This window comes from Mytilus galloprovincialis, chromosome 2 (assembly GCF_965363235.1).
Source record: "Mytilus galloprovincialis chromosome 2, xbMytGall1.hap1.1, whole genome shotgun sequence".
In the NCBI taxonomy this organism is placed as follows: Eukaryota; Metazoa; Mollusca; class Bivalvia; order Mytilida; family Mytilidae; genus Mytilus; species Mytilus galloprovincialis.
In genome coordinates, this window is record NC_134839.1 from 101,020,279 (window position 1) to 101,034,206 (window position 13,928).

The 13,928-nt window shown below is 31.5% G+C and overlaps 1 protein-coding gene across 3 annotated transcripts in view; it reads right to left on the minus strand.

The window, feature by feature from the left end:
• LOC143065148 (uncharacterized) overlaps positions 1–9,836 on the minus strand; it is a 31,661-nt gene extending 21,825 nt beyond the window's left edge. The window contains exon 1 of one of the 3 annotated variants that reach the window (XM_076238526.1): positions 9,643–9,836. Coding sequence is in view for 1 of the 3 variants with exons in the window: in XM_076238525.1 (XP_076094640.1) it covers positions 978–1,009 (32 nt within the window). In the remaining 2 variants the exon portion in view is untranslated. Of the gene's footprint in view, positions 1–977; positions 1,183–9,060; positions 9,254–9,642 lie in introns of those variants that run through there. The other 2 variants (XM_076238527.1, XM_076238525.1) reach the window with 2 other exon arrangements.
• Positions 9,837–13,928: the final 4,092 nt, after the last annotated feature.

Below are 13,928 nucleotides of genomic sequence, written 5' to 3' on the forward strand. Positions count from 1 at the left end.
TTGAAAAAACAACAACATTTATTTCCATATTTAAGTTTTTAATAATGGTAATTTTCTGGTATGATTATGTAAAGGACAGCCTACACGCAGACACTACTAATTGTAATCACAAGAAGACATCACCTCTTGAACATAAAATTATATGGTAGTTAATTTAGTTTTTAATTGCTTGTTTCTAGCAAAACGACCAGTGACAAATAGTTCATGCGTATTCCAATTGTAAATACAATAAATGAAAAAAAACAAGCGAGCCAACACTTTGCAACTTCGTACTCTTAGAGATTTTTGGCAATGATTCTTTGAAATGCAAAGAGTGTTGCTACCAGCGAACACAGTGGAACGGACATACGTGATTACGTATTCATACAATCCGAAAAGTAAATCAGACGCCCTCAATATGTGTTATTGTATGACTTGGGTAGACCAGGGTTATATCATTTTTTTTATAACCCGTCAACCCTTGGGTACCTGTTAAATACTGTGGCATTATGTTGATATAAATAGATTTCTAGTTGATAGTGGTGATAAAGTATAAAACCATACACACGTGGATCAACACATATGGCTGATTTCATATCTTTAAGGATAAAAATGGTAACATTGGTGTAACACTAGCAATATGTGCGATACTGAGTAACCTGTCTCCCACCAAATATGTTCGGTGGATAGTTTGCATACTAGTATTCAAATCATACCACATCTTCTTACTTTTTTTTTTTTTAAAATCTGATAGTTAACGGTCTATGAGAACATGATTTATGTATTAGTTATGGCATGTATGGCAGTGAATTATCTTTCAGTAAATGCCAGTCCTTTTATGTCGGTACTTTTATTTAAAAAAGATAATTTTAAGACTTATTCTTGCACTTGCTTCTAATTTTGAAAAAGTTTAAAGTTTAAGAAAACGTTTTGTTAAAAAAAAAGATTTTGTTATCAAATATAAAAATTATAGAAAACGTAAATATAGTATGTATTACCTGTAATATTTTGTACTTTTTGTTTTCCCCATTTTCGGTGCAAATCATAAATTTCCAATACAGAATAATTAAACAATGATCACCTAAGCTACGTTAATTACAATCAATAACACTATTGTGCATTAAATTCACATTCAGTTCATTATAGGCATTTATAAACACATTTCAATACACAAATTCAGTTTCAAAACCATTGGAGCCTGACTGTATCGAGGTGGTATCCAGTATGCAAGACACTCTATTAAAACTCATGCAAAATCAATTTTAGTGTTTTGACTACATATTGAACGTTACAGATAGATTAAATGTGTATTGGGTGTAATAAACTTCACTCTGATCGTTGAATTATTAAAAGTCAATAATAATATTATTACCCTTATCATTTCAAATTTCTATTTGACACCTATACTAATATTTGGTGATTATAACTTTAAACTGATTTAATCTGTCAGTGTTGGCAAACTATTTGTAAACATATCTCAGCATATTGTGTGGTACTGTAAACCTCCTTTATTTTTTAAATTTATTTCTGCAATATAGGATTATATTAATAAAATTATATGTTTATGACCAAGATTTTGAGTTTATGAGATGTGAATCGTGGTGTAATTCTTTTTGTAAATGGGTTTGTTATAACATAGACCGCGGGTTTTCTCGTTTGACTTTTGATTTTTCAAGTCGGGGGGCTTTTATAGACGAATGTACACTATATAAAGTTCATTTTAACTCTGATATATATAGTTTTCGCAATGCCATTCATTCCACATCTCTTCATTTCATATTCTGTAAAGCAACTTCATTACTGTTCAGGATACATACTAAGAAATATGTGATACCGTCCGGATGAACAATCTTTTTCTAACTCAACTTTAAATTAGTAATCCTCTTTCCACGATACTTACAAGGACATTGTTACATAAAAAAAACATGTAAAATATACTAGATTTTACGCTTTTTGATTTAGTGTATAAGTATTTAAATCGGTTCCTTTGAATAGTGAAGTCATGGTATTTGTTTAAGGTTAAAATCGATGAAGGTATTAAATTAGATTTCCTCGTTAACTACTTTACAATTTAAATGGGTTAAATTTGGACGATTTTAAATCATAAGCTAACTTCTAATCTTAAATATACATTATTTTCCAATTATCATTCGATGTACTGTAACTAGTTTAAGCATATTATTGTTGATTATTACTTCGTCTGGTAATAGTTTTATGGTAAACATCCGTTTACTTATTACCAGTCTGAGCCAATACACCAAGATTTGTCTGGACATTGCACAAGATTGTGTCTATCTGTGCTATTTATGATGTGATTGAATGAAATCTTCTTTCAATTACAGACCAATATTAGAGTAAAGGATAGTAGGATTTGATATCAGTAGGTTTAATACTTTGAGCTAGTTTTCGTTAGGTTTAACAGTGTATTATTTTTTTTTTATTGTACATATTGACCTTTCCATAAATTAATATTAACAAATCGTGGTATTAGCATTGTGAACAATACAAATAATTTTCCAGAAATCAATTCAAAGAATAATTAACAGGGAAAAAACTTTGCTGATCATACACTTTTCCTTATGATCATCTGACTTTAGCTCGCCAATAGGATTTTTTTTCTAAATATACATTAGTCAAGCACGAAGTCCAATATCACCGTGTAGAACGCCACATGCAGGGTGTAGGCTATGTTTGACACGGGTGGCAATTTCGAAGCGAAAAAAAACTATCAAAGTAAGTTCAAGTATCAAAATTTCTTTTTTTTTTTAGAATTCTTAGTACCATAAATTGTATTGCACGGAAGAAACTGAAACCTAATCTATTTCCTGCAAGCAACTTTCTAAGCAGTCGTTTTGAGTGCTTTGTTTTCTCAAACATCTCTCACTAGTTTTCCGTGTTGCAGATTTTGAAGCTTCATATGCAAATTTCTGGATAAAAAACTACTTTAGACGACTTCCCCGTATCATTTATATATAATTGAATTCATATCTTGGAATTTAACTATATGCCAGCTTCTTGCTTAAAATAAGTTGGTTTTAATACTAGTTTTTCATCAAAATATAAAGTGTCGCTCGGGGTGTAAGATTTTGCGTCTCAAGGGGTAGAGGCTAATGATAAAAAAAGAAAAGATTTACATCTAAATCGGTCTTTATCTAATACTTTTTAATTAAAAGACATCTACTATATCATGATAACACATTACAAACCAAAGGTACTTCATTTTGCCTGTTTTTTAGTCTTATAAAACATGTGCTTTTGATTTCATAAAAAGTAAACAATGACTCAAAATATTTTTTTTTAAAGCTGTTTTTTTTTCCTTTTCAGTTACTAGTTATAACCATTATCAGAAAAGGTCATGGCTGTTGCTGAATGCACGTAACATGGAGGAAAATCACAGAGCAAACCTCTATATAAAAGTTTCTTGAAGCCACCAACATCAAACTCCATCAAAGTTCATCACCAGGTTCCTCTCAATAGCACTCGTACACACCGCATAAAACACTCACTCCCAAATGAATTCGATTTCTCTATCCAATGACACACTCACCGGAATCTTTATCATCAAATGATACAGCTTCAAAGATACCTGACACCACTATTCTTAACGATTTCAAAACAGCGATTCAAAATCTTAAAAAAATTAATTCTGGATGCTGATTTTCTAACTTTTTTCCAAATGGTATATAATAATATCTTTTGGCTTCAAACTGCAAATCAATTCCTGAGTATTGGATATCGGCCATTCTGCTCGCACGAAAATTTTTGTTATGTGTCCAAAACGTTTTGGTCCACCCACAAACTATAAAAAAAAATACCGTGAAAAAGTTTGTAGCCAGTTTTCCAAAACCTCTTTGTTATTTCCACGATATCACATTTCCGATGTTATTCTTTTTGACATAAATCTGACCGTCTCCAGGAAAGGAAGAAGAAACATATTGTCTTAAGGAAATTTATTTTCTTTTGGCAATTGGATAAAAGATAAAAAAAAATCAGCTGCCAGATTAAGTTGTTCAAGATTTTGTATCGCTGTTTCGAAATCACTAAGAATAGAAGTGTCATCGTCTTCAGGTATCTTTGAAGCTGTATTGTCATTTGATGATAAAGATGCCGGTAAGTGTTTCATTGGAGAGAGAAATCGAAATCATTTTTGAGTGAGTGTTTTTTGCGGCGTATACGAGTGCTATTGAGAGGAACATGGTGATTAACTTTGATGGAGTTTGACTGTTGGTGGCTTCAAGGAAATCTTATATTGAGGTCTGCTCTGTGATTTTCCTCCATGTTTCGTGCATTGAGCCACAGTCATGACTTTTCTGACCATGATAATAACTAGTAACTGAAAAGGAAAAGAAATTTTCGCTTTGAAACAAAATATTTTGAGTCATTTTTTACTTTTTATGAAACAAAAAGCAGATGTATTATAAGACTAAAAAACAGGCAAAATGAAGTACCTTTGGTTTGTAATGTGTTATCATGATATAGTAGATGTCTTTTAATTAAAAAGTATCAGATAAAAACAGATTTATATGCAAATCTTTTCCTTTTTTATCATAAGCCTCTACCCCTTGAGACGCAAAATCTGACTCCCCGAGCGACACTTTATATTTTGATGAAAAAATAGAATTAAAATCAATTAATTTTAAGTAAGAAGCTGGTATTTAGTTTAATTTCAAAATAGAAATTCAATTCTATATGAATGATACGGGGGAAGTCGTCTAAAGTAGTTTTTTCTCCAGAAATTTGCATATGAAGCCTCAAAATCTGCAACACGGAAAACTAGGGAGATGTGTTTGAGAAAACAGAGCACTCAAAACGACTGCTTAGAAAGTTGCTTGCAGGAAATAGATTATGTTTTAGTTTCTTCCGTGCAATACATTATAAGGTACTTTGAATTCTAAAAAAAAGAAATTTTGATACTTTACCTTACTTTGATAGTTTTTTCTTCGTTTCGAAATTGCCACCCCGTGTCAAACATAGCCGATACCCCGTATGTGGCGTTCTACAAGGTGAATTTGGTTAGTTGAAATAATACAATAAGAAAGTTCAGGATTCACTAAAAAGAAAATGAATATACAACGCAATCTGGTTAGGGTAAAATTCAATTTAAATGTTGGATAATGTTAAATCATTCAAAAGAGTATAATTTATTACATAGATTGTGATCTCAATACCCACGAAGGCGTTTCATATATATATTTTACTGATCTTAAATTCAATTTAAAAATTTACAGTTCATTAAACAGAAGAAAATCGAAATATTACGTCAACGAACTAACATCTTATATAACACCTGTTTATAAACAGTATAATAGTTCAAGAAACAATAGTCTTGCGAGGTTGTTCAAATTTTAAATATTTAATGACTCAGTTTGTCACTGGGAGTAGTATTTGTCATTCAATATAAGTCCCCATTGATTTTTTTATGACTTGTTCATTGCTAAATAAACTAATCATAGATACCAGGATTCAAAGAGTGTTCGCCAGAAACGCGTTTCGTCTACAAAAGACTCGAATCATCAGTGTTGCTCGAACCAAAAAAAGTTTAAAAGGCCACTTAACAGTCATTCCCAAAAAATAGGTACAATTCGAATGTAGACACTGTTAAAAAATAAATTTCAACTGACCAGAGAGAGAGTATTGTTTTCTTCTGTGTCTATATCTAGTCTGTCATTTTTTAAATTTTTACTTACACCATTTTAGTTGTTTTCTAGTTTTAGCATTTTTTGTAAGACAAGGTAAGTATGAACGTATCGGAGGTTAGTATTGTATAAAGTCATCTTAAAAATTGCATTAGAGAAAAACACAAGATTTAAATCCAGGCTCATGTAAAATGGATTACATTTACCACCATAGCAAACTGATTTATACGTATTATTCTGTATATATTGAAAGCAAATACCAATTTTAAGGTCTGAATTAATATAGTGTTTAAAAAATAATTCAAATAAGTAGTTTTCACAACTTATTTAGTAATAAATTTAAACTAATGAAATGTTATGCTGTATAATATTTTAGTTTCATAATACAGCTTTCCAGGAAAAACCCTATTATTTATGTTTTGAATCACTTGTATGTATTTTTTATGCTTGTATTAGTCCACACCCCCATCTTTGTTACGGAGGTTGATATCAAACCAGTATCTGAATGCTGATACATAGTAACACTTAACTCTTTAATGCTAGCTTTTCTAAACAATTTATTGACATTACAAACTAAAAAACTGTTTTCTATCAAGTTATATGTTTCTTTTAGTCAAATGGACTTGTTCTTGTCAAAATCTCCGTAACGATTCATGAACTTTCACTCAAAAATATGTTTTACCTAAACCGAATACTGTTCAACTTAATTTTATTAGCTCTATACAGATAATGTCATCTTCCTTCACACCATAATGTATGTATTATACTCAACTATGAAGTTTTGGAGTCAAAATAGTTTCATTTCGAAAATTTCTATCCTCCGTAACGACATTTAAAACCTCCATAACGGACAATTCCAGTTCTTACCAACAGCAAACATATAAATGAATGTAAATATTGGAATTAAATGACAAACAAGACAACAGAATTAAACATTTTTCTTAGTAAATCGTTATCTAAAAAGAGTAAAGTCCTGTTAGAGAAAAAAAAAAACTTTTTTTCCTTAAATTTCTATCCTCCGTAACGTAAATCAATGATGTCGTCTATGATTGACACCACCTTTTGATTTTTATTAGTGATAATTGATGAACTGATTTGGTATCTATAACAATGTACAAGAATTTCAATTGGTATGATCGTGTTTACATGCATCTTTAGATTTTTTTTATTTGCATAACCTCCGTTACATTGATGAGTCCTAAATAATCTTGAAAATGTTTGCCATAAACCGCTGTTAAAGTTATGATTGTCGTCGTAATTACACAAGTTGTGTTGTAGACTATTTCAAATCTAAGAAAATGGCTGATATAACGTTAATTAAACGTTATAATGTTGCTCACATAATAGGGAAAAAACAAGTTAACATACCTTTCTCAAAACAACATTTTTTTTCTCAAAATCTGTATTTTGTTTGTCTGTTTCCTTTATAATAAATGATGTCTGCTACAAAAATGACTTTCGGCAGTGTCGGCAGCCGCTGATACTGATAAAAAAGTCTGACAACTTAACTATAAATAACTGCGTCACGGAGGTTATTTAAACGGAGGTTAGTTTTATTTACATTATACATGGAAATATGTAACAATATTGTTGAGTTGCTTTCTCAAAACTGATTATTGAGAAGCTTTATGGGTGCTTTCAATGAAATAATCATCATTTTGATTTGTTCTTGGTTAGTGCGTTCCAAAATACGCGTTACGTAGGTTGGATTCTTATATGCGACAATCGAAAAAAAGAGAAAGAGAAGATTTTTTTTAATTTTTCGTTTCATTGCAATAAAAGTTACAGGCAAGATTTTAAAATTTGATGTATCAACTTTGTTTAAAGTCACTTTGGGCATGATTTCCAATCATATAAATATGTTTTGACTGTACCTAAAGATACGTTACGGTAGGTTATACGTTTATCGGCGACATTGGTTTAATGGGTAAATCAAAGTGTATATTATAACTTTTGATTCTAAAATATTTTTGTGGATAAAAATCAATTTATAGTGTCAAATAAAAAAGCAAATATAATCATGATTTAGATTAAATAAAGTATTTTAATTCACACCGATATTTGGAGTTTTTCTTGGCGACATTCGGAATTCGTGTGATTTCCGTATATTGAATAGAAAATCACACAAATATATTTACGATATACATCACAAAAGAATATAATTTTATTTTAGTATACATATTAATCACTTAGAACACGAAAAAGATTATCTGTAACATATGTTAAGCTTGCATTTTGTGGTTATTTGCCGGCGACACTGAAATTTTGTAATTGTACCCATTTTTTGGGAATGACTGTTAAGCGGTACGAAGTTAAAAAAAACAGTTGGGACCCAAAATTCCGAAAGCTATTGACAAAAACAGATATGGTAGTATATTTTTGAGGTAGATCATCCGTGGTATTTACAAAAATCAAGTCTTGTTATAACAGTTGACCATATCAATTATTATTATTCATAACACGGGATCGCTGATTACTGTGATGGTGATATTCTCGGCAAGGGAACCACCACTAGCAGTTGCATCGCATGAACTAGTGGTTTTTAATAAACTCACTATAGACACCAGAATAAAATGTTATACGCCAGATGTGCGTCTCGTCTCTAAAAGATTATTCAGTGAGGATCGAATCAAATAAGTTTAAAAGGCCTAATAAAGAACAAAGTTGAAGAACATTGAGGACCCCTAATTCTGAATGCTTTTTCCAAATACAGCTGAGGTAGTCTTTTCCTTGGGTAGAAAGTCCTGAGTATTTCGAAATAATCATATAGTTTGTAAACAGTTAATTTATGATCAATTGTAATTCATGTCAACACAGATGTGTTGACTTCTGATATGGTTATATTCTCGGGTAGAAAATTTCCACATGCAGTATCGTTGATCCAGTGGTCGTAAGAAAACTCATCATAGGGATACCAGGATTTACCATTTGAACGCGCCTTTCGTCTACAAAGGACAATCAGGGCATGAGGATCGAATCGAACAAGTTTAAAGTCCAAATAAGGTACGATGTTGAAGAGCATTGACGACTTCAAACTGAAAATCTAAATCCTTAGTATTTCGAAAAAATAAAAGTTTTGTTAACAGTGAATTTGTAATTATGACCATATCAATGATAATCTATGTCGGAAGTGCTAACTACTGGGCATGTGATAACCTTTGAGAGGATATCTCCACCAGTAGTGGCACCAACCCAGTGGTTGTAAATAAACTCATCATAGATACAAGACATATACCATGGGCGAAAATAAAAGTACACTCCTCGTTAATAATGTTTTTTGGGGTCTGTTTCTCAGTGATTTAACGTGAAATGGATTAAAATCAGTTACGTCGGGAACAAAATTAATAAAAATGAATATTGAAAACATAAAAGTTAGGGTATCAACGCTAGATTATCAATATTATTTATATTTCCCAATAACGAATTAGAAAGAACAAAATCAAACCTGGTCTCTGTAAAAAATTCTAAACAGACTAATAGGCTGCTTATTCACTCTTCAGTTCTAGAAGGAAATCAAGGGCAATAATACATGTATGTCAACCAATTGAAATGTACACTTTGTTTTCAATGGCAGTCCAACATTTCGGACGTTTATCACTGTCGACCAAGTTTGCTGAGCTGACAGCCTATAAGCCGCTAATGCCAGAAGATGTGTTTTCAAGATAGATCGACTTGTGAAATAGAAGAAGGGATCATATATTATAACGTTTCACGTAGTTTAATCTACATTGAGTGCATTTGCTTTCTGCGTCCTATATAAACAGTATTAACCATGTACTCCGTGGTATTCCCTTGTACTGGAATTGATTTGATTTTTTCAAACACAATCAGTTCTTGATGACTTCAATCCATCGCCAATGGTACTTTCATTATATCCATTTAACTATATACGTGTATAAGATTGGAATATATTTGAAAAAAGATTATGTTGTTATTCTGATATTTGGTAATAATATTAAGATTTCATATTATTTTATACCACTGTATACACATGAAATAAAACAAAATAGTAAAAACATCCACTCACCTTCTGGTAACTAAGAACTTTCTCCAAATAGATGAAAACGTCAGAGAAAAACTAAGACCATGGATTAAGCTTTCGGTTATAAAATAATGTTTTGATTTTTTGCCGTTAAGTGACGAGCGATTAAAATTATTAAATGGATTTGAAGGTTTCGCTTTAGTATTTAAATGTGTATTCCATTTCTTTTCTTCAAGCCTTTTGTTTGCACATAGACTAATTTTAAAGAAGGTCACAGATTTTAATGCTTGTTAAATATATAGTTCAAGCATGAAAATGAAGTTTAAAAAGTTGTCAAACAAATTATTTTAGTTTATGTATACAACAAGGCAAGGACGTATAACTAACATACGTCCTTGAACAAGGTGACCGTTTATGATTTTTTTTTTCTCCAAGATTTGGATAGAACCAGAAGTTCTGATTAGAACATATAGTATTCGAATGATTAACGGTGGGAAAATATGACAAATCGTATTAAATATGTTTCGCAGTTCAGTAAGAAATCAAATTAAACATCTACTTGGATATTAGCATAGATAAATAAGAAAGCAAATCTTTATATAAAAATGTTAATCTCATCTTTGTTCTACTTTATATCTACATGAACACATACACATTTTTTTTTAATTGTGCAATAGTATTACCACCCCCCACCCTCCCTCCAAAAAAAAGAAAAGAAGTAAAATCACAAAAATACTGAACTCCAAGGAAAATTCAAAACGGAAAGTTCTTAATAAAATGGCAAAATCAAATGATAAAACACATCAAACGAATGCACAAAAACTGTCATTTATTTTTATTTTGACAGTTTTTTAACCTTCGTTTATATTTGAGAAACGGGCAAAATTATCCATCCCGTGATAATTTTGTAGATGTATAATTATCTACTATATTTAATTTTAAAATTCACACTGAATCATATAAAAATGGGTTTAATGTCTGTGTCATTTTGTTCTCTTGTGGACAGTTGTCTCATTGGCAATCATACCACCGTGATCTTCTTTTTTTTTTTTTTATATTAAACTGACCCAGATTCAAGATTCCGATGAGAGGAGAAATTATATTGCATCCAGGCTCAACATCACATCAATAAAAATCGAAATGTTGATGTTTTGTTTTATTTCTTCACATTTTGTAGACTTTTTGTAACGTTTCTGTAATTTCACTAGTTGTTTTAACACACACTTAATTGGTTGGTATGATTAGAATGAAATTCAAAACAGTGTGGCTGTGGCCATTGATTGACACATTAAATTCATCCATTGACTGGGACAATTTACGTGAACGTTTGTCTGTAACGACCACTGTTCACGACGTACAAGTCTACGATAGACATTTAAACTGTGGGGTCACCAAAGGTTTCTGATTATTTTTTTCGAATTACTTTATTAAGGTGTTGAGAACCTTTGGTGACCCCATAGTTTAAGTGTCTTTAAAAAGTACATAGTGAGCAGTGGTCGTTACATACAAACGTTCACCTAAATTGTCCCAGTCAATGGATGAATTTAATGTGTCAATCAATGGCCACAGCCACACTGTTTAGAATTTCATTCTAATAACGTGACATGAGTTAAACTATGTTGAAAGACGTGCATAATTGAAAATTATATAAAAAAAACGTTTAGTCTCTATGAAAACCCATTAAATTCCTCTGCATTTTTTTTCAAAATGGATTCAATTTGGGTACTCGGTTCAATTTTGGTTCACCGAGGCTGATTCATTTTATCTTATTTGATAAGCTGTTCCATATTCAAGATCCAGTCAACATAACTTCTTTTTCCCCAAAAAATTGTAATGGCTATGGAAGATGCAACAGTTTCTCCTCAGCTGAACGTAAAATCTTGAATTCGTTTTCCCAAATGTATCAATTTAAACTGAGAAAAATACAGTAGAGGGTGTCAAAAGTTCAGCCTCAACCCTATGCGTATTGGTTTAGATTTTGTTTTAAGTCCTTATTGATAAAAGCCTATATGAAGCTCATACATCTGTTCATAAGCTTTCAATTTTGTTTGATTTATAAAGTGTCCTTTTCACATTACACTCGCAGATTTCTTAAATAATCAACATGTAACTAACGGAATTAGAATTGCAAGATGATTCACAAAAGGAAAACCTCTAACATGTCTGCACAGCCTAGACAAATCCGGTGTCTCTTAAATAAAATCTGACGAGAATAAAATCGCAAATCATGAACATTTAGGAATAATTAATCTATGATCAATTTTAGTCGTATCATTGTTTGGGAAAAGAACCTCCGTATCATACTTGGTAATCGCATAGTACCGTACCGTACTGGCCTTGTGATGTCGTAAGAGATCAGATCCGACGCTCACATGCCAAAAACAGTTTATACTGTATATTTAACGAAAGCATGACAACTATACTATGGCATACACAGAGGGTCAAATAAGATATAGAGTCTTTCAAATCAACCTCCTGCAAGTATCCAACAACTAATCTTAATAATTGAATAAATTTCTTCTAATAGAGAGAAAGAAAACCACTAATTTACCGCTACCATAAAAATAGTTTTGTTTTAAACAATCAAAAACTTTTTAATATACTGCAAAAATTACCATCGGGAAATGACATTAACTAAAGATGATTTGAACAGAAATAATTGCTGTTTTTTATATTTGTTTCATAAAGGTAACTCTTTACTGAAATAAACAACACAGGAAACTATTTTTTGTTCATTTTCTCTTTTTATGGTGATGTTTTTTCCCCTTTTTTTTTCTCTATCTTATTGTGTGTTTATTTCTCCATTCGTTCGCTTATACCGCTGTCAATAAAAAGTAAAATCACGAAAATAATAAACGACGAGGTAAATTCAAAACAGAAAGTCCTTAATCAAATGGAAAAATCAAATGATAAAACACATCAAACGAATGGACAACATCTGTCATATTCCTGACTTGGTACAGGTTGAAAATGGTGGATTGAAACCGGTTTTATAGCGCTAAACCTCTCACTTTTATGACAGTCGCATTACATTATATTTACAACGATGCGTGAACAAAACAGGCATACTAGGTAAAATTGTCAAAATAGGATTACAGCAGTCATCACGGTGTCACAATCTCAATCAGAACAAAAACAAACAAATATTTAACAAAGAAGCATAGTGACGTCTTGGATTTCAATGAACGTAATCTATGAATAACCAATAAATCATAATCAGTTAGGAAGTTAAAAGTCAGGATTTCGATACCAAATATTATTCAAAACCTTTTCTAATTTTATTTCGTATTTACAAAAACTTGGTCCTGAAATTTGACAGTACTTTAGGAATATTATTACAAAAAAGGATATCAAATTATAATTCTAGAGTAGTTTCGTACATAATGCATGTATATTATATTAAAAGATACGATCCGTGTAAAATAAATAGTATTTTGATACTGTACAATGTTACGCTTTTCTGTACCAAGTCAGAAATATGACAGTTGTTATCCATTCGTTTCATGTGTTTGAGCTTTTGATTTAGCCATTTGATTAGGACTTATATCAAAAATTGACTATGCGGGTCGGTTGAAAACAAAACCTTATGACAATAGAGATGATTTCAGCTTCCAAAGTGTGACCTTTTCACTCTAAACCTAATGGTGAAGCTGAAATCATCACTTCGGAAATTTTACGGACGCCATCACGAGTTGGTTGACCGTTAAGGAATATCCGTTATACAGATGATATCGGATATGTTCCTTATGTCGTAACTACAATCCCGTTTCCTTTTCACGAATGTGACCTACCGACTTATGCTATTTACCGGCTTTGTTATAACATGAGCAACATGACTGGTGCCACATGTGGAGCAGGATCTGCTTACCCTTCCGAATAACCTGAAATTACCCCTAGTTTTTGGTGGGGTTAATGTTGCTGTTGCACCGTATTTGTGACATATTTACCTATTGTGTCTGTTTTGTTGGTTGGTTAAAACATTTTCCCTTTTTTGAATATTGGCCATAAGTTTGTTGCTTTCCATGATGTTGGTACTAATCCTGTGTCGTAAATAAAGGCAACAGTAGTATACCGCTGTTTAAAAGTCATAAATCGATTGAAAGAAAACAAATCTGGGTTACAAACTAAAACTGAGGGAAGCACATCAACTATAAGAGGAAAACTACAGAACACTGAAGTGCAACAAAATCAAACGACAATGCAACATACATAGAAATGAACTATAAGATAACAACTGCCATATTCCGGACTTAGTACAGGACATTTTAAGAAAAATGGTGGGATGAACATGGTTGTATGGCTAGTAAGACCTTCTAAAGAGCATTTGTACA